Here is a 21099-nt window from a genome sequence, read left to right as displayed (position 1 = left end):
ATTACCTTTTCTTTCCGGAAGATATTTACCTAATCAAGAGGATGATGTATTGGCATGGACTTCATGCAGCATCAGTTATATTGGTCGGAGCTTGCAGTCAATGTTGAAGAAACATAGAAACTAGAAGCAGGAGTAGGCCATTCAGCCCTTCAAGCCTTCTCCGCCATTCATTATGATCATCACTGATCATCAAATTCAATATCCTGATCCCCCCTTCTCCCCATATCCCTTGATTCCTTTAGCCCAAGAGCTATAACTAATTTCTTCTTGAAATCGCACAACATTTTGACTTCAACTACTTTCTGTGGTTAAGAGTCACATACATTCACCACCCTCTGGGCAAAGAAATTTCTCTTCATCTCAGAAGTTGTGTTTGCCGTTCTGGCAGTTGCCCACAAGGTTGATGTGGGGTTTTAAGTGAAGACTTGCTCTATAAGACCGTAAGACCAGAAGACATAGGAGCAGAATTAGGCTACTCAACCCATCGAGTCTGCTCCGTTATTCAATCATGGCTGATATTTTACTCATCCCCATTCTCCTGCCTTTTCCCCATAAACCCTGATCCCCTTATGAATCAAGAATCTATTTATCTCTAGCTTAAAGACACTCAAAGAGTTCCACAGATTCACTGCTCTCTGGCAGAAGAAATTCCTTCTCATCTCTGTTTTAAAGGATCGCCCCTTTAGCCTGAGGTTGTGCCCTCTGGTTCTAGTTTTTCCTACTAGTGGAAACATCCTCTCTACCTCTACTCTATCCAGGCCTTGCAGTATCCTGTAAGTTTCAATAAGATCTCCCCCTCATCCTTCTAAACTCCAACGAGTACAGACCCAGGGTCCTCAACCGTTCCTCATACGAGAAGCTCTTCATTTCAGGGATCATTCTTGTGAGCCTTCTCTGGACCCTTTCCAAGGCCAGCACATCCTTCCTTAGATATGGGGCCCAAACTACTCACAATACTCCAAATGGGGTCTGGCCAGAGCTTTATACAGCCTCAGAAGTACATCCCTGCTCTTGCATTCTAGCCCTCTCGACATGAATACTAACATTGCATTTGCCTTCCTAACTGCCGACTAAACCTGCATGTTAACCTTAAGGGAATCTTGAACAAGGACTCCCAAGTCCTTTGGGTTTCTGATTTCCAAAGCATTTTCCCACTTAGAAAATAGTCTTTGCCTCCATTCCTCCTTCCAAAGTGCATAACCTCACACTTCTCCACATTGGATTCCATCTGCCACTTCTTTGCCCACTCTCCTAACCTGTCCAAGTCTTTCTGCAGCCCCCCTGCTTCCTCAATACTACCTGTCCCTCTACATATCTTTGTATCATCTGCAAACTTAGCAACAATGCCTTCAGTTCCTTCTTCCAAATCCTTAATGTATATTGTGGAAAGTTGTGGTCCCAGCACTGACCCCTGAGGCACATCACTAGTCACCGGCTGCCATCCTGAAAAAGACCCCTTTATCCCCACTCTCTGCCTTCTGCCAGTCAGCCAATCCTCTATCAATGCCAAGATCTTACCCTTAACACCATGGGCTCTGAACTTATTTAACTGTCTCCTATGCGGCACCTTGTCAAAGGTCTTCTGGAAATCGAAATAAATCTAGTCTGGTATCTGAGCGAGTGAGCTGGCTGCTATAGGGCATCTGTGACATGTTTGAGCAGGACAAGCAACATCAAGGCTCCTGAGCAATCAGACTGAAGAATCCTCACTTAGCTAGGCAGGAATGAAAGCAATGAGATGAAAGACAGAAAAAGTAGAAAAAATCTCCAAAATTAAATAATGATGACCATGTGGCATTAGAAGTTCACATCCAGGAATGCACCAGTCCTAACAGTTTCTGGCGAGTGAGTATGCACTCCAATTTCACACCGGGCGGCACGGTGGCACTGCCCCATAGCGCCAGGGACCCGTGTTCGATTCCCGGCTTGGGTCACTGTCTGTGCGGAGTCTGCCCATTCTCCTCGTGTCTGCGTGAGTTTCCTCCGGGTGCTCTGGTTTCCTCCCACACTCCGAAAAACGTGCTGGTTAGGGTGCATTGGCCATGCTAAATTCCCCTCAGTGCACCTGAACAGGTGCCGGAGTGTGGTGACTAGGGAATTTCCACAGTGACTTCATTGCAGTGTTAATGCAAGCCGACTTGTGACACTAAAAAATAAATTAACTTCCAAATCATTGCACAGATTTCAATGCTGAATCTTGTGCCAAGGTTCTGTTAGAGTGTAGACCGGTGGAGGAACAAAGTATCTCAGACAGCAACTTCAGGATTTCTTTTAACTCCGTGTGTGCAGCCTCTGGAAGTTGCTGCTGATTTTTTTTTTCTTTACATGGGATCTAGGCATCACTGCTCTTAATTGCTCTTGAACTGATTTGATTTGATTTGTTATTGTCAGATGTATTAGTATACAATGAAAAGTATCATTTCTTGCGCGCTATACAGACAAAGCATACCATACATAGAGAAGGAAAGGAGAGAGTGCAGAATGTAGTGTTACAGTCATAGCTAGGGTGTAGAGAAAGATCAATTTAATGCGAGGTAGGTCCATTCAAAAGTCTGACAACAGCAGGGAAGAAGTTGGTGGTTGGGCTTGCGATGACATTTCAGAGGAACAGTTAAGAGTCTGAGGGTCCGGATTCACATGTAGGGCAGACTAGGTAACGATGGCGATTTCCTCCCCAGAAGTGCATTAATGAACTGGATGGGTTTTTACAACAATCGATGCTAATTTCCATGGTCATCTTCATTGAGATTAATTAGCTTCATAATTCCAGATTTATTAACTGAATTTAAAATTCCACCAGCTGCCTTGGTGGGATTTGAACCCATAGCCCCAGAGAATTAGCCTCAGCCTCTGGATTACTAACCTAGTGACATTACCACTATCTCCCTTTTTCTCCATGATGATAGAGAACACTGATAGCCTCATCTTTATGAACAGAACATCTAGGTCATTTAAAAACTAAGTTTGATAGTCTTGCTATAAGAAGCTTTTGGAAAAGAAGTGCTGGAGCATTGGATTATTAATGATGGGACGCCTCTTTCAGCAGCAATGAGGGAACAGAAATAAGTCATTATCTGATACTGTTGGATTCTAGCAACAAAAATATATATAGTACAACACCAGCATCTGCTGGTAGAGAACTGACACTGCAACAAGAAAAATACCTTTCTCCTTTCAGGAAGAAAGCTTTTGCCGGAATTTTATCGCCTTGCCTGCCTGAGGCTCATAAGATCCCACCCGGGGCCAATGGAGAATGCCGTTCTGCGGGCCTCACCCGCCCCAGTAAAATTCCAGCCTCTGTTTCAGCCCTGCTATCACAACCTTTGATATTAACAAAAAGTTGCACTCTCCGGTTCTGTCCCTTTTAAGGTGGGCAATCTCTATTTTTCTGTTGACAGGTATTGTGATCAATGGTAAAATTATTGGCGGTAAGAAAACCCAGAACCAGAAGCTGAGCACCTATTTCGGGACACTCGGGCTCCATTTCACCAACCTGAACCTCAGCTTTGAGATCAGCACAGAGAAGATTCGCTTGAAAGATGGGAAGCACAAAACTGTCCTTTGGTGGTCGGAGTCAAGCATTCTGACTCATGCAAGGTAAGCTCATCAAACTGCACGATGCAACATCAAAATATTCATTCTAAAGTGCGTTTGTAAATCTTTGAGGTATTATTTGTGAATGCAGATACTGGTCAGCGAAATGTGTTTGTTTGAGGTGAAAGATATAAAATCTGTTGATATTAGTGATTTGGGATGGCACAGTGGTTAGTACTGCTTCACAGCGCCAGGGACCCGGGTTCGATTCCCAACTTGGGCAACGGTCTGTGTGGAGTTTGCACCCGGTTTCCTCCGGGTGCCCTGGTTTCCTCCCACAGTCCAAAAGACGTGCTGGTTAGGTGGATTGGCCATGCTAAATTCTCCCTCTGTGTACCCGAACAGGTGCCGGAGTGTGGCGACTAGGAGATTTTCACAGTAACTTCATTCCAAAGATGTGCGGGTTAAGTGGATAAGCCTGCCAAATTGCCCTTAGTGTCAGGCGGACTAGCTAGGGTAAATGCAAGGGGTTATGGGGATAGGGCCCGGGTGGGATTGTGGTTGGTGCAGACTCACTGGGCTGAATGGCCTCCTTCTGCACTGCAGGATTCTATGATTCCAGTGTATGTATGTAAATATGTATTTTTAAAAATTCATCCATGGGATGTTGGCATGCTGGCTGGGCCAGCTTTTATTGCCCAATCCCTGAGGGCATTTGGGTGAGAGTCAACCACATTGCTGTGGCTCTGGAGTCACATCTAGGCCAGACCAGATAAGGACGGCAGATTTCCTTCCCTAAAGGACATTAGTGAACCAGATGGGTATTTCCGACAATCGACAATGGTTTCATGGTCATCAGTAGATTCTTAATTCCAGATTTTTATTGAATTCAAATTCCACCATCTGTCATGGGATTTGTGATGTGGAGATGCCGGCGTTGGACTGGGGTAAACACAGTAAGAAGTTTAACAACACCAGGTTAAAGTCCAACAGGTTTATTTGGTAGCAAAAGCCACACAAGCTTTCGGAGCTCTTGGCCCCTTCTTCAGGTGAGCCTGAAGAAGGGGCTAAGAGCTCCGAAAGCTTGTGTGGCTTTTGCTACCAAATAAACCTGTTGGACTTTAACCTGGTGTTGTTAAACTTCTTAATGGGATTTGTACCCAGGTCCCTCGAGCATTACCCTGGATTACTAGTCCAGCGATAATGCCATGACACCACTGCCACCCCATGTATGTGTATGTAAATATGTGTTTATGTATGTAACTGTATGTATGTGTGTGTGCATGTGTATGCAAATGTGTGCATGTTTGTATGTGTAAGCGTGGGTAAGCAAGGCAAGCCTCCTGCAAAAAAAGTCAACTGTATACCTCTTTTTCCAGACGCTATCCTCACCCGCGTACACAGGGATAAAAACATTTAGCCAATGTGATACTGCTATCAATAAGGCAACCATAGGCAGCTACACTGAATAAGTTATGTTGACCTTGCATATATTAATTGTGAATCGATTTTTTTTTTGAATATTGTGCCCAAATATTGGCTTCAAAATGACAAAGAGGCTTTAAACCGGGTTCAGCAAATAACAACAAGCTTTTCTCTGGGACTCAGGATGTTGCAATAGAGACAGACTGACAAAATGAGCTTGTTCCCATGGAAGTCAAGATTGAGAGGAACAGATGATTACTATTTTTAATAAAAGCAAATTACTGTAGATGCTGGAATCTGAAACCAAAAGAGAAAATGCTGGAAAATCTCAGCAGGTCTGGCAGCATCTGTAAGGAGAGAAAAGAGTTGATGTTTCGAGTCCAAATGACCTTTATCAAAGCTGAGCTCTTTTCTCTCCCTTTCAGATGCTGCCAGACCTGCTGAGATTTTCCAACATTTTCTCTTTTGATTACATTTTTTTTGTTTTATCCTGAAAAGAGACATTGATTGATTGACATTCAGTTGTCTGCATAAAACTGAGTTACTAAACTATATGCAGAAAAGAACATAGAACATAGAACAGTACAGCACAGAACAGGCCCTTCGGCCCACGATGTTGTGCCGAGCTTTATCTGAAACCAAGATCAAGCTATCCCACTCCCTACCATCCTGGTGTGCTCCATGTGCCTATCCAATAACCACTTAAATGTTCCTAAAGTGTCTGACTCCACTATCACTGCAGGCAGTCCATTTCACACCCCAACCACTCTCTGCGTAAAGAACCTACCTCTGATATCCTTCCTGTATCTCCCACCACGAACCCTATAGTTATGCCCCCTTGTAATAGCTCCATCCACCCGAGGAAATAGTCTTTGAACGTTCACTCTATCTATCCCCTTCATCATTTTATAAACCTCTATTAAGTCTCCCCTCAGCCTCCTCCGCTCCAGAGAGAACAGCCCTAGCTCCCTCAACCTTTCCTCATAAGACCTACCCTCCAAACCAGGCAGCATCCTGGTAAATCTCCTCTGCACTCTTTCCAGCGCTTCCACATCATTCTTATAGTGAGGTGACCAGAACTGCACACAATATTCCAAATGTGGTCTCACCAAGGTCCTGTACAGTTGCAGCATAACCCCACGGCTCTTAAACTCCAACCCCCTGTTAATAAAAGCTAACACACTATTGGCCTTCTTCACAGCTCTATCCACTTGAGTGGCAACCTTTAGAGATCTGTGGATATGGACCCCAAGATCTCTCTGTTCCTCCACAGTCTTCAGAACCCTACCTTTGACCCTGTAATCCACATTTAAATTAGTCCTATCAAAATGAATCAACTCACATTTATCAGGGTTAAACTCCATTTGCCATTTTTCAGCCCAGCTTTGCATCCTATCTATGTCTCTTTGCAGCCTACAACAGCCCTCCACCTCATCCACTACTCCACCAATCTTGGTGTCATCAGCAAATTTACTGATCCACCCTTCAGCCCCCTCCTCTAAGTCATTAATAAAAATCACAAAGAGCAGAGGACCAAACACTGATCCCTGTGGCATTCCGCTAGCAACCTGCCTCCAATCCGAAAATTTTCCATCCACCACCACCTTCTGTCTTCGATCAGATAGCCAGTTACCTATCCAATCGGCCAACTTTCCCTCTATCCCACACCTCCTCACTTTCATCATAAGCCGACCATGGGGGACCTTATCAAACGCCTTACTAAAATCCATGTATATGACATCAACTGCCCTACCTTCATCAACACATTTAGTTACCTCCTCAAAAAATTCAATCAAATTTGTGAGGCACGACTTGCCCTTCTCGAATCTGTGCTGACTATCCCGGATTAATCCGCATCTTTCTAAATGGTCGTAAATCCCATCCCTAAGGACCTTTTCCATCAATTTACCAACCACCGAAGTAAGACTAACCGGTCTATAATTACCAGGGTCATTTCTATTCCCTTTCTTAAACAGAGGAACAACATTCGCCATTCTCCAGTCCTCTGGCACCATCCCCGTGGACAGCGAGGACCCAAAGATCAAAGCCAAAGGGGCTCTGCAATCTCATCCCTTGCCTCCCAAAGAATCCTAGGATATATTTCATCAGGCCCAGGGGACTTATCGACCTTCAGTTTATTCAAAACTGCCAGGACATCCTCCCTCCGAACATCTATTTCCTCCAGCCTATTAGCCTGTAACACCTTCTCTTCCTCAAAAACATGGCCCCTCTCCTTGGTGAACACTGAAGAAAAGTATTCATTCATCAAGAGATGCACTAAGTTTAACAAGCTGGCTTTCAGGGACGTAGATTAAAGGTGAACTAAAACCCTGCATCCCCATCCCAAATCCTCAGCAATGACCCAGAGCTCCTCACATCTCCTCCTCCCTGGAGAAATTAGACAGAGAAATTCCTTCAACAACCAAACCAAACTCATTCCGGGGATGGCAGGACTACTGTAGGAGGAGAGATTGACTCGGTTAGGAATGTTTTTGTTTGAGTTCAGACGAATGAGGGGGCACCTCATAGAGACTTATAGAATTCTAACAGTAGTAGACAGGGTAGATGCAGGGAGGATGTTCCCGATGGTGGGGGAGTCCAGAACCAGGGGTTACAGTCTAAGGATTCAGCGTAGACCATTTAGGAGGCAGATAAGGAGACATTTCTTCACCCAAAGAGTGGTGAGCCTGTGGAATTCATTACCACTGGAAGTAGTTGATGCCAAAACATTGAATGTATTCAAGAGGTGGCTGGATATAGCACTTGAGGTAAATGGGATCAAAGGTTACGGGGAGAAAGCAGGATTAGGCTATTGAGTTAGGTGATCAGCCATGATCGTGATGAATGGTGGAGCAGGCTCAAAGGGCCGAATGGCCTCTTCCTGCTCCTATCTTCTATGTTTCTATGCTAAATAGGGCTGGACTACTATTCGGACTGATTCAGTAAATCTTGAGAAATGTATTCAAACTATGTGCGTATTTTTTTTGTTCCAGTGTTGTCGTCTCAGTAAAAAAAAACACTAATGTCACGATCACTGTGGGAGAGGATATGGTCTTCCTGATTTTACTTCACCGTGTCTGGAAGAATCATCCAACCAATGTGGATTTCCTGGGATTTTACGCTCCTCCTACAAACAACTTCTCAACAAGTGTCCATGGATTGATTGGTAAATATTTAGTGTTCAAGTTGTTTGTCAGGCAAAGTATTAATTCAGAATTGATACATTAAGTGTTTCATAATGTTTTATCTATCAAGTAAAATATAGAGCTCTTAAGTTTAACAATGTAGGGATTAAAGACCATATGGCCCTTACACATCACTGTCATTTAGATCCTATTTCAAGGCTATATGTGACCCTTTTAATATGTTCAAACCAAAAAGCAGCACCCTAGCGAATTTGGGATCAATACTTTTCACAAATGGTGCAGTTAGTGATGCTAACTAACTTCTCTTTGGGGCAGTGTTAGCCAAAGGGCATAATTCTCCAGCCCTTCCTGCTGTCAGGATCTTCAGGTCCTGTCGAAGTTGATCTCTGTGTGGGTTCCCTGATGGTGGAACAGGCAAGGAGTGTAAACCGCCATCCACTTCGGCAGTCCGATGGTGAGCCACCTCCACTGCAGAGAACCCGCCACAGGTGGCTGAAGAAACTGACAGGATTGGGTGCAACCCACTCAATGCCATGGGGTCCTCGCCTGGCAACTTGGGTTAAAATTATTCACTTCGTCAGCTTCTTGCTGTTGTGAGAATTCACCTGGTGGTCATTCAGGTCTTGGGGTCGGTTAGCTCAGTTGATTGGACAGCTGGTTTGTGATGCAGAGCGATGCCAACAGCGCGGGTTCAATTCCCGTACTGGCCAAGGTTATTCATGAAGGCCCCACCTTCTCAACCTTTCCCCTTACCTGAGGTGTGGTGATCCTCAGGTTAAATCACCACCAGCCAGTTCTCCCCCTCAAAGGGGAAAGCAGCCTATAGTCATCTAGGATTATGGTGGCACAGTGGTTAGCACTGCTGCCTCACAGCACCAGGGACCTGGGTTGGATTCCCTGCTTAGGTCACTGTCGGTGTGGAGTTTGTACATTCTCCCCATGTCTGTGTGGGTTTCCTCCAGGTGCTCCAGTTTCCTCCCACAGTCCAAAGATGTGCGAGTTAGGTGGATTGGCCATGATAAAGTGGCCATTAGTGTCAGGGGGTTTAGCAGGGTAAATATATGGGGTTACAGGGATAGGGCCTGGGTGGGATTGTTGTCAGTGCAGGCTCAATGTGCCCAATGGCCTCCTTCTGCACTGTAGGGATCCCATAACCTTACCTTTACCATTTAGGTCTTACCTTTTTGTTATTTATTGATGGGATGCGGGCGTCTCTGGCAGGGCCAACATTTATTGCCCATCCCTAATTGCCCTTGAACTGAGTGGCTTGCTCAGCTATTTGATAGTCTACCACATTGCTGCGAATCTGGAGTCACCATGGATGGCAGATTTCCATCCCTAAAGGACATTAGTGAACAGATAGATTTTTAGGACAATGGTCATGGTTCAGATACAAATTCCACCATCTGCCATGGTGGGATTTGAACCTCAGATCCTCAGAGCATTACCCTGGGTCTATGGATTACTAGTCCAGTGATGATGCCACTACATCACTGCCTCTTCACCAAATAAATACAGTTAATGCAACATTACTATGGTCTTCTGCTTTCAGAGCAGTGTTGATAATACATCACAATGCAATGGAAGCCCTGCATTAATATTTCTAACCTTTTTTTTGGAAAACTCAAATATTTTTATTAAGCTATGTAATATAATTTCTGGGTTTTATTTACCTAATGTATGATCTTTATCTAGAATTGGGGACACAGTTTAAAATTAAGGGGTGGCCTATTTAAGTCAGAGATGAGAAACATTCCTTCTCGGTAGAGTGAATCATTGGAATTCTCTTCCCCAGACAGCTGGGGAGGCAGGGTCACCGAATATTTTTAAGGCAGAAGTAGATAGAATGAAACATAGAAACTAGAAGCAGTATTCCATTCAGCCCTTCAGGTCTACTCCACCATGCATTTTGATCATGGCTGATCATCAAATTCAATATCCTGATACTCCCTTTCCACCCATATTCCTTGATTCCTTTAGCCCCGAGAGCTATATCTATTTTTTTCTTGAAATCACACATATTTTGGCCTCAACCACTTTCTGTGGCAGTGAATTCCACACATTCACCACCTTCTGGGTGAAGACATTTCTGCTCACCTCAGTCCTAAAAGGTTTATGATCCCTTATCCTCAAACTATGACCCCTCGGGACATAACAAGGGAGTCAAAGGGTATCGGGGGGTAGGTGGGAAAGTGAAGTTGAGGCCACAGTCAGATGGGCAAAGATCTTATGGAATGGTAGAGCAGGCTCAAGAGGCCGAATGGCCTCCTTCTGCTCTTAAGCTGTGTTGATATTATGCACTGGAACATATCACTCTAATGTTAACCTGTATAAATACCGTTCATCATCTAAGCTCCAGCAAATATTAAACCTTCTGCCTTGCAACACATGAAACAGTCAAAATGTTTCATGTCGTGGTAACAGATTATCCAGAAAGTTAAAGAAACAATTCCCATTGCAGGTCAGTTCATCCACGAGCCTGAAGTGAACGTGTACAACATCCGCCAAGGTTTGGATCCTAATAAACCACAAGCCACCATGGAAGTGAAAGGACACAAAATTACAGTAACCAGGTACGTGAACAACAACTAGCTCGTTACATCAGGGCCACTGTGAACAATAAAGTTCAAAGTAAAGAAATATCTATTTTTTAATTTCCTCTCCTTCAGCTTTTCCTGTCCTCTTCAGCATGTTCTGTTGTGTTGCCAAGTTTGTCCTCAGCGCAATGTAACCAGCCATTGAGAACTTTGCAAAAATAACTCCATCGTCGGATTTGCAGAAGGGGGAAAGGAGATTGTTCAGCCTCTGCTTGGGACTTAATATTTCACCCAAGTTGCCCTCCTCCAAAGATCCACTTTCGTTCTTATTGTTTGTATAGTATTATATATATTAACATATTTAGATCAATAGTGCACGTAACTTCTAATTTTTTGATGACCACAGGATAACTAGACAAAATGCAAACTTAACAAATGGACTATTGGCCAGTAAAGATTTGATTTCAATTATTTATCAGTTCAAGAACACTCAGATTCATTCAGTAAAGAGGCCCTTCAGGTCTGCAATGATACGTGAGCAACATCTGACCTCCCATCTAATCGCATTTACCAGCACTTGGTCCAAAGCCTTATATGTTATGATGTGCCAAGTGCTCATCCAGGTACTTTTTAAAGGATGTGAGACAACTCACCTCTACCACTCTCCCTGGCAGTGCATTCCAGACCATCACCACCCTCTGAGTAAAAAGGTTTTTCCTCACATCCCCCTTAAACCTCCTGCCTCCCACCTTGAACTTGTGTCCCCTTGTGACTGACCCTTCAACTAAGGGGAACAGCTGCTCCTTATCCGTTCTGGCCATGGACCTCATAATCTTGTACACGTCGCTCAGGTGTTGTGAAGTTGTAAGGTTAAAAATGTGGTGTTTTGACAAATGCAAATAGTGAAAAGAAATGCTGAAATCAAAAGAAGAAATCATATCGCATTGTCTCTTTAAAAAGCAGATGTCTTTATGCGTGGATTTTAAATTGCAGAGTGCAGGCTGCAGAAGCAGGTTTTTGCAACATTTGTATCAAAGCCGAGTAGCTGGTGTTCCAACCTAACACAACAGGCTTTTGAATTGGACCAATGAATTTAAAGCAGCTCGCAGAGACACAGAACCAATGGAATTTAAATGTGAGGGTTGTTAACAGCCTCAAACCATTCAGATTGCAGGAATACTGTGAGGTAATTCCAGGTATATAAACCCAGATAAGGGGGGGTAACTGGCAGAGTATGTTTGCCACCTCTTGAGTTGGAAGGTGGGAAGGCAAAGCTCTCATGTAAATCCCACAGTTTCATGAATGAATAAAACCACCATCTAAATAGAGAGAGATACCAACTCATAAAGTGTTCCAGATGAGAGCAAAGTTCATACTTCCAAAAGACACTTGTTTGCATATTAGTTGAGAGTGGCTGAATTCTGTAATGATTTATTTCATTATTTCTGAAGGAGTCTTGTAATATTTGAACAGCATTCTATTGGGATTTTATAAAGTTTGTTAATTACTTTAATAAGGTTGTTACCAGTTTAAAAATAAAGCCCTATTAATTGTTAAAGATAGAATGTGTCAGATACTGCTTTAATTTACCAAAACCAGTAACTTCCTACTACCTCACACACATACTCGTACAAGATTATGAGGGGAGGTATATCCTTGTGGGTGGTTCCAAAATCGAGCAGAGGGAAAATCACCTCTGTGTCGTGATGCAGGTCATCCCTCAATCTTCTCTGATCCAACGAAAACAACCCAAGCCTATCCAGCCTCTCTTCATAACTTAAAATATTCTATCCCAGGCAACATCCTGGGGAATCTAGTGACTGGTGGTGATTAGTCAATTTCAATTATGTGTGTTACATTGAACTTGTACAAGTAATTAGTGATTTTTGTTATACATGGATCTAATAAAGGAGTAGATGGGAAATTGATAAAATACTCCCATTAATGGCCATGTTGCCGAATCTTAAAGGAGATTCATTTTAGAGTCATAGAGGTTTTCAGCATGGAAACAGGCCCTCCGGCCCAACTTGTCCATGCCACCTTTTTTTTAAAAAAACCCCTAAGCTAACCCCAATTGCCCGCATTTGGCCCATATCCCGCTATACCCATCATACCCATGTAACTATCTAAATGCTTTTTAAAAGATAAAATTGTACCCACCTCTACTACTATCTCTGGCAGCTTGTTCCATGATGTGGAGATGCCGGCGTTGGACTGGGGTAAACACAGTAAGAAGTTTAACAACACCAGGTTAAAGTCCAACAGGTTTATTTGGTAGCAAAAGCCACACAAGCTTTCCAGACACTCACCACCCTGTGTGTGAAAAAATTGCCCCTCTGGACACTTTTGTAACTCTCCCCTCTCACCTTAAACCTGTGCCCTCTAGTTTTAGACTCCCCTACCTTTGGGAAAAGATATTGACTATCTACCTTGTCTATACCCATTATTTTATAGACCTCTATAAGGTTTTCTTCGACTGATTAAGCTCAACTTACTACAAACCACAAATCCATCTGAAGCAACCACTGACAGAAAGCTGAGGGGCTCATGAAACATGTTAAGCCAGCTGAATTTGACAAGTTTTTAAATTGGATTAGTTAGGTTCACCTATAAAAAAATTACCCATTTGCTTCACGGGTTTTGTTAAGCAGTCACTTCTACAAACTTACTTTCACATATCCCTTTCAGTTGCTCTGATGTAACCTTTACGATATGCAAATCCCTTGGAATGGCACATATTATTATACATGTTCCTGGAGTTACTTAAGCTTCCTGTCATATATCCGGTTACCTTCAGCTGACAGACAACATAGATTGCTGATTACTTTACTGTGCTTATCATTACTAGTTTTTAAAATCGCAATTGCTTTGGTATCTTTCCTCGTTCCTGTTCAAAGTTCAGAGCACCACCTGTGCCAGCAACTTCATTTGTCTGCCACGTCAATTGTGGCTCAGCTGAATGGCAATGTTGTGGGTTCAAGTCCCACCCAAAGACTTGAGCTCAAAAATCAAAGCTGCAGGGTAAGATGAGTATAGAGGGATATGGGCCAAATGCAGTCAATTGGGACTAGCTTAGGGGTTTAAAAAAAAGAGGTGGCATGGACAAGTTGGCCAAAGGGTCTGTTTCCATGCTGTAAACCCCTATGACTGTCATTCTAGTGCAGTACTGAGGAACTGTGCAAGGTGCTGTCTTTCAGATGAGATGCCTGTGCTCTCACATGGGCACAGAAGATCCCAAGGCACTATTTCAGAAAAGGTCAGGGGAGTTATCCCTGGTGTCCGAGCCAATATTTCTTAATCAACGTCACAAAAACAGATCATCACATTGCAGTTTGTCCGGTGAACAAATTGCCTGCCTCAATTTCTCCAACAGCGACTTAATTTCAAAATTTTTTATTGACTGTAATGTACTTGGGGCAGTCCTGTGGCAGTGAAAGGAAATATTTGTCTTTCTGAACCTTTCTGTACCTCTCTCATCTTCATCACATGATTCTAGCCACATCTCTGTGAAGCCAGTCAATATTTGTATTTCCTGCTTATTCCTTGCACTCATTGAGTCAGTAAATGAAGGAGCAATTAGACTTGAAAGATAAAGATCTGTTATGCACACGGGAGGTGTGGTACTGGATTGGATTATGAAATTGTAGAACTGAACTTTCATTTCCTAAAGGGAAAATCTGTAGTGAGAAGGCAACGTGGCATGGTCCAATGTAACCACTTTCTCTATTATCCTACAGGGGTTTACAAAAGGACTACCGCACAGATACAGTTAATGGAACAGATGTCCAATGCTGGTTTATCCACAACAGCGGAAAAGGATTTATCGATGGACATTTCAAAGATTATCTTGTTCCACACCTTTACAGCTTCTTGAAGCATCCATGAATGCTTAATGAAACTGTAAAGGTTAGAAGGACAGACAGGAGGGAATAAGAATCTGCAGCATTGAAAAATAATTGTAGACTATTAATGAAAATCAGTTTTATTATTAAAACCACGTTATTAAAGATATAGTCGCAAGAACGTTCCCTTGACCAAAGTGTTAAATACAGTAGTTTTTCCACTGTAATACTGTTCTATAACCCCTTCACATACTTTTGACTCTCTTGCTAATGTAACCATTTAAACACCCATTTATCATGCTTGTTAGTTGGCATTCAATGATATATTACACAGGGTCTTGCTCTACTGATATTCCAGATTTCCATACGCTGAAAGTTGCATAGCAATGTGAAAGTGAAACCATATTTTTGCTGTGGATTGTTATAAATTAAAATTTCCAGTTCACCAGATCTTGAAACTGTAAGCAGAAAAATGCAATGTTGTTATTGGCTGCAATAAAGTAAGGGTTTCAAAAACAAATAAAGTTGCTCTGCTGAGATTTTTTTTTTGCTGCTATTTTATTAACCCAGAAATTAAAGGTGTTCCAGCTTTTCCAGGTTTCAAAAACATTAGCGCTTTGAATAAGTAAGTTATTCCACGCACGGTTCAAAACAAAAGGAAATATTTGTATCTTCCCAAAAAGCTACAGGAAGGTTATTTAATGATGTGGAGATGCCGGCGTTTGACTGGGGGTGGGCACAGTAAGAAGTCTCACAACACCATTGTGTAACCCCCACCATTTGGCCTGGGCTTGCAAAATCCTACTAACTGTCCTGGCTTGAGACAATTCACACCTCTTTAACCTGTGATTATCCCTCTCTCCACTCGCATTTTCTGTACCTGTAAAGACTTGATTACCTGTAAAGATTTGCATTCCAACCATTATCTTGCAATTAAGTCTGTGTCTAGATACGCCCTGTTTGTGAACCCAACTCTCCACTCACCTGATGAAGGGGCAGCGCTCCGAAAGCTCATGCTACCAAATAGACCTGTTGGATTTTAACCTGGTGCTGTGAGAGTTCTTACTGTTATTTAATGAGGAGTGGATGGCTTGTTCATCACTGCAAGTTAGATAACTGGTGAGGAATTGGGGCAGTATATTTACATCTGGGTGAACTGAGAAAGTAAACAACAAACACTCTAGTTGATCTGCTTTTCTATTTGATTACGGTGGTAGATTGAACGTTGCTGGAGGCCTATTCATTTTGAATGGGTGAAAATTGTAGAGTGAGAAGTCTCACAACACCAGGTTAAAGTCCAACAGGTTTATTTGGTAGCAAAAGCCACTAGCTTTCGGAGTGCTGCTCCTTCGTCAGGTAAGTCACTAGCAGCGCTCCGAAAGCTAGTGGCTTTTGCTACCAAATAAACCTGTTGGACTTTAACCTGGTGTTGAGACTTCTTACTGTTTGCCCCAGTCCAACGCCGGCATCTCCACATCATGAAAATTGTAGTGCAGGATGAACAAGAGGTTTCGCAAATTATCAGGACTGATTTTTTTTCAAATGTATGACTGAGGTTGTCAAATCTTTAAACACAGTGTATGTACCAAATAAAGGCAAAGGTTAATGCAAACATGTGATACACTATCTTGTTACTTCTGCCATTACAATGTGGCATATACCATCATTTGTTTTCAGGGGACCTCCACTGGGACACATGCCCAATTTATAAACAGAATTGGTTAGGTCATTCCATTGTGTATGAGGAGAATCTACAGTAAAGCTGCTGGGATTGTTAGGTTATGATAACGCAATTGCCTCACCAATTCTGGCAGGGCTTGTGGATGCAGAATGTTCAAGCTGCTGTCCAAAACAATTGTTATAGCTACATGAGTGGCTGGAAAATAACAAAGTCAGAATTCATGTTTTAAGGAACTCTATCCTACAATGTCATTTTATTTTTAGCATCCCTGAAAGAAAACAGAAAAATATATGGACAGAGATGAACTGCACGCCTATATATATGGTCCACAAGTTAGGGTTAGAATCATAAAATCCTACTGTGCAGAAGGAGGCCATTCGGCCCATCGAGTCTGCGCCGACCACTATCCCACCCAGGCCTTATCCCCATAACCCCATGCATTTACCCTAGCTAGCCCCTTGACATTAATGGTCAATTCAGCATGGCCCCAATCCACCTAACCTACACATCTTTGGAGTATGGGAGGAAACCCACGCAGACACGAGGAGAATGTGCAAACTCCACACAGACAGTGACCCAAGCCGGGGATCAAACCCAGGTCCCTGGCGCTCTTGGTTTGGTCAATGTATGCACACATGAACAAGCTATGAACGAATACATACCTGGAAATGAGAGTCATAGAGGTTTACAGCATGGAAACAGGCCCTTCGGCCCAACTTGTCCATGCCGCCTTTTTTTTAAAACCCTAAGCTGGTCCCAATTGCCCGCATTTAGCCCATATCCCTTTATACCCATTTTACCCATATAACCCATAAAATTATTTCTGGATATTCCTCAATATACACTGTGTACAGTAGTCTCCATTTGACAGCTGGATGTTGTTGCAGGGACTAATTGCAATTAATTGGAGACTCAAGTTAATGAAAATCAATGCTATAATCAGCAGATCTGATTCCAGAACGTGCAATAGAAAGGAATATTAAATACAGTTCAAGGTTTGATTTTATAACTGCAAAAATAACGACAAATACTTACAAAATAATTTTTTAATTTGTTTTCTGTTCAAATATATAAATTAATCACGAATTTTGACTAATGTTCAAGTCCTTGAACCACAACACAAAGCATTTAAATAGATTGCTTCCAGTAATTATATTAAACAAGAAATATAATGCATACGCCCATCTGTCGCAAGTTTAAAAATAAAAGAATGTGAATTGCCCTCTCGGAGGAGGTGGGGAAGCAGACAAGTTCAAAATGTATATTGAAGTTAGGGATGAAAATGTTTTAAAACCCTGACACAGTAGAGTTTGTGTTTCAAAAATCAGTGGACACCAACATGATGCTTTGAGCTGTTAAATATTTCACGCTATAATATTACAAGACCGCTTCTCATGCCAGTTTTGAAATATCTTCATACTGTACACCTTCGATCTTCCGCCCTTGCAAAGGTCCCTGCGAAAAAACAATGGATTAATCATCAACCTGTTAAAAAAAAAAGTAGCAGTAAAAATCCCCGAGACAGAAAATTCAAATCTAACCTAGAAAAGCTTTCCAATTCAACAAACAGACAGGGATTTTTCACCTCATCACATCACTTTGTGCCTGTTCAATTTAATCTGCAGGAAACTGATGGCTGGCAAGTACAGAAACGGAAAATCCTGCATCTCATAAACAGCTTTGAAAGGTATGATGCTGTCTGTAAAATTACATGGCAGCAGGAGACTGACTTAGGATTCAAAAAAAAAGTGCAATGTTAAAATTTATTTTTCACCATTGCTATTATCATCCTAGCCTCGTCAGGAACCAAGTTCTTTGTGAATTGTTTCGTGTTCATTTACTCATCAATATCTGTAAACAAGTTAGTAGCTCAAAGCAATTTATTTAATGGATACATGACACTGAGACAATGGCCAGTCCATTAACCATTTTCCCGATGGGATGAAAATGTGTACTTACAGAGTCTATGATTACTGTAGCGCTGAAGTTCTTCTCGTTTATAGAATCCAGAATGGCCTCATTTCCTCGGTAACCACCGTTCACCACCAACAATTTCTTCCCTAAAATAGCAGGGGTTCGATAATAATGTTTCAGCCATTACCATTAATAGCTAGGTTTCCATAGCTACCATCAATCTTGCGGGACAAATATAATAAAGGAACGTGAGTTTACCAGGTGCCGGGATAACCGTCTCCAAGTGAGTCTGGTCAACTTTCAGTTTGTCTCCGGAATCAATCATTTTAATAATGGCAGTGTACTTTTCTTGAACTTCCTGTAATGTGAGGTGAATTGTACTCCATTAGTCACAATTTATAGAATCCTTACAGTACAAAAGGAGGCCATTCGGCCCATCGAGTCTGTACTGACCACAATTCCACCCAAACCCTATTCTCATAACCCCACACATTTACCCTGCTAATCCCCCTAACACTAGGGACAATTTAGCATGGCCAATCAACCTAACCCGCACATCTTTGGAGTTTGGGAGGAAACTGGAGCACCCGGAGGAAACCCACGCAGATACGGGGTGAATGTGCAAACTCCACACAGACAGTGACCCAAGCTGGGACTCAAATCCAGGTTTCTGGAGCTGTGATGCAGCAGTGCTAATCACTGTGCCACTGTGCCACCCTAATTTTTTCATTTAGTTGACATAAGAAAGACATACGTTTATCCAGTGCCTTTCACAAGGCACCGTATAGTGCTTAATACCTGGTCAAGTATTTTTAAAGCGTAGTCACTGTAATAACAGGGAATGCGGAAACTAATTTGCACACTTCAGAGTCCCACAAATAGTAATATAATAAATGATCAGAATCTTGGTTTTAGATGTTAAATAAGGTATAAACATTGGCTGGGATTCCAAGAGTACTCCCTGTTCTTCGCCAAATAGCACCACGGGATCTTTTACACCAGTCCTGAGGGGGAAGGTCGGGATCCTGTTTAATACCCAATCTGAAAAAAGCACCTCCGACAATGTCGCACTCCCTCAGTACTGTAACTCAGCATTGGTGTAGGCTGTGTGCTCAAGCTTCTGGAGTGGGACTTGAACTCACAACCTTCCGAGTTAAAAGGTAACAGAACTACAACTGATACATGTAAGTTTTTGTAAACAGCTTAGCAACAAATCAATTCCAGCCTTATCAATACAACGAAATTTGGAATATCCTCATAAGAACATAAGAAATAGGAGCAGGAGTAGGCCATCTAGCCCCTCGAGCCTGCTCCGCCATTCAATAAGATCATGACTGATCTGATAGTGGGTTCAGTTCCACTTACCCGCCCGCTCCTCATAACCCTTAAATACCTTAATGGTTAAAAATCTATCTGTGACTTAAACACATTTAGCAAGGTAGCCTCTACTGCTTCATTGGGCAGAGAATTCCAAAGATTCACTACCCTCTGGGAGAAGTTGTTCCTTCTCAACTCTGTTTTAAATTGACTCCCCCGTATTTTGAGGCTATGCCCCCTAGTTCTTGTTTCCATTGTAAGTGGAAATAACTTCGCTGCTTCTATCCTGTCTCGCCCCTTCATTATATGTCTCTATAAGATCTCCCCTCAACCTTCTAAACTCCAATGAGTACAGGCCCAGTCTACTCAATCTCTCCTCATAAGCTAACCACCTCATCTCTGGAATCAACCTGGTGAACCTTCTCTGTACCCCCTCCAAAGCTAATATATCCTTTCTTAAATAAGGGGACCAAAATTGTACACAGTACTCTAGGTGCGGCCTCACCAGTACCCTGTACAGTTGCAGCATGACCTCCCTGCTTTTATACTCCATCCCTCTCGCGATAAAGGCCAACATTCAATTTGCCTTCTTGATCACCTGCTGCACCTGCAAACTGAGTTTTTGTGATTCATGCACAAGGACCCCCAGGTCCCTCTGCACAGTAGCATGTTGTAATTTTTCACCTTTTATTTACTATTATTCCTTCCAAAGTGGATAACCTCTCACTTACCAACGTTATACTCCATCTGCCAGATCCTTGCCCACTCACTTAGCCTATCCAAATCTCTCTGCAGACTCTCTGTGTCCTCCACGCAATTTGCTTTCCCACTCATCTTTGTGTCACCCGCAAACTTTGATACCCTACACTCGGTCCCCTCCTCCAGATCGTCTATGTATATGGTAAATAGTTGAGGCCCCAGCACCGATCCCTGCGGCACGCCACTAGTCACTGATTGCCAACTGGAAAAGCACCCATTTATTCCGACTCTCTGCTTTCTGTTAGATAGCCAATCCTCAATCCACGCTAACACTTTACCCCCAACTCCATGTACCTTTATCTTATGCAGCAACCTTTTGTGAGGCACCTTATCGAATGCCTTCTGGAAATCTAAATACTCCACATCCACCAGTTCCCCTCTGTCAACCGCACTCGTTATATCCTCAAATAATTCCAGTAAATTAGTCAAACATGACGTTCCCTTCATGAATGCATGCTGCGTCTGCTTGATTGAACCATTTTTTTCCAGTTGTCCTGCTATTTCTTCCTTAATGATAGATTCCAGCATTTTCTCAACTACAGATGTTAAGCTAACCGGCCTGTAGTTACCTGCCTTTTGTCTACCTCCTTTTTTAAACAGTGGCGTTACATTAGCTGTTTTCCAATCAGCTGGCACCTCCCCAGAGGTACAAAGAACCCCCAGCTTTTGTCGCGACACGACGGACTTCCTACAGAAACTCGGCACACATGGAGCAGTTGAACCAGGAGCGCTCCTCATCACAATGGATGTCTCGGCACTCTACACCAGCATCCCCCATGACGATGGCATTGCTGCAACGGCCTCAGTGCTCAGCGCCAACAACTGCCAGTTTCCAGATGCAATTTTACAACTCATCCGCTTCATCCTGGACCACAATATCTTCACCTTCAACAACCAGTTCTTCATCCAGACACACGGAACAGCCATGGGGACCAAATTTGCAC

At 42.7% G+C, this 21099-nt stretch overlaps 2 protein-coding genes across 4 annotated transcripts in view; one reads left to right on the top strand and one right to left on the bottom strand.

The window, feature by feature from the left end:
* Positions 1–15020, top strand: part of itih2 (inter-alpha-trypsin inhibitor heavy chain 2) — a 73372-nt gene extending 58352 nt beyond the window's left edge. Inside the window, exons 16-19 of the mRNA XM_078234767.1 lie at positions 3399–3597; positions 7953–8125; positions 10567–10678; positions 14380–15020. Coding sequence (XP_078090893.1) covers positions 3399–3597; positions 7953–8125; positions 10567–10678; positions 14380–14527 — 632 coding nt within the window. The 3' untranslated portion in view covers positions 14528–15020. The remainder of the gene's footprint in view (positions 1–3398; positions 3598–7952; positions 8126–10566; positions 10679–14379) is intronic.
* A 1682-nt stretch (positions 15021–16702) lies between these two features.
* Positions 16703–21099, bottom strand: part of kin (Kin17 DNA and RNA binding protein) — a 157839-nt gene continuing 153442 nt past the window's right edge. For all 3 annotated transcript variants that reach the window (XM_078235927.1, XM_078235928.1, XM_078235926.1), the window contains 3 exons: positions 18338–18437; positions 18125–18225; positions 16703–17620 (listed from right to left, as the gene is read on the bottom strand). In XM_078235927.1, coding sequence (XP_078092053.1) covers positions 17558–17620; positions 18125–18225; positions 18338–18437 — 264 coding nt within the window. In that variant the 3' untranslated portion in view covers positions 16703–17557. The remainder of the gene's footprint in view (positions 17621–18124; positions 18226–18337; positions 18438–21099) is intronic.

This window comes from Mustelus asterias, chromosome 19 (genome assembly GCF_964213995.1).
Source record: "Mustelus asterias chromosome 19, sMusAst1.hap1.1, whole genome shotgun sequence".
NCBI classification, from domain to species: domain Eukaryota; kingdom Metazoa; phylum Chordata; class Chondrichthyes; order Carcharhiniformes; family Triakidae; genus Mustelus; species Mustelus asterias.
This window is presented reverse-complemented; position numbering and strand designations above follow the sequence as displayed.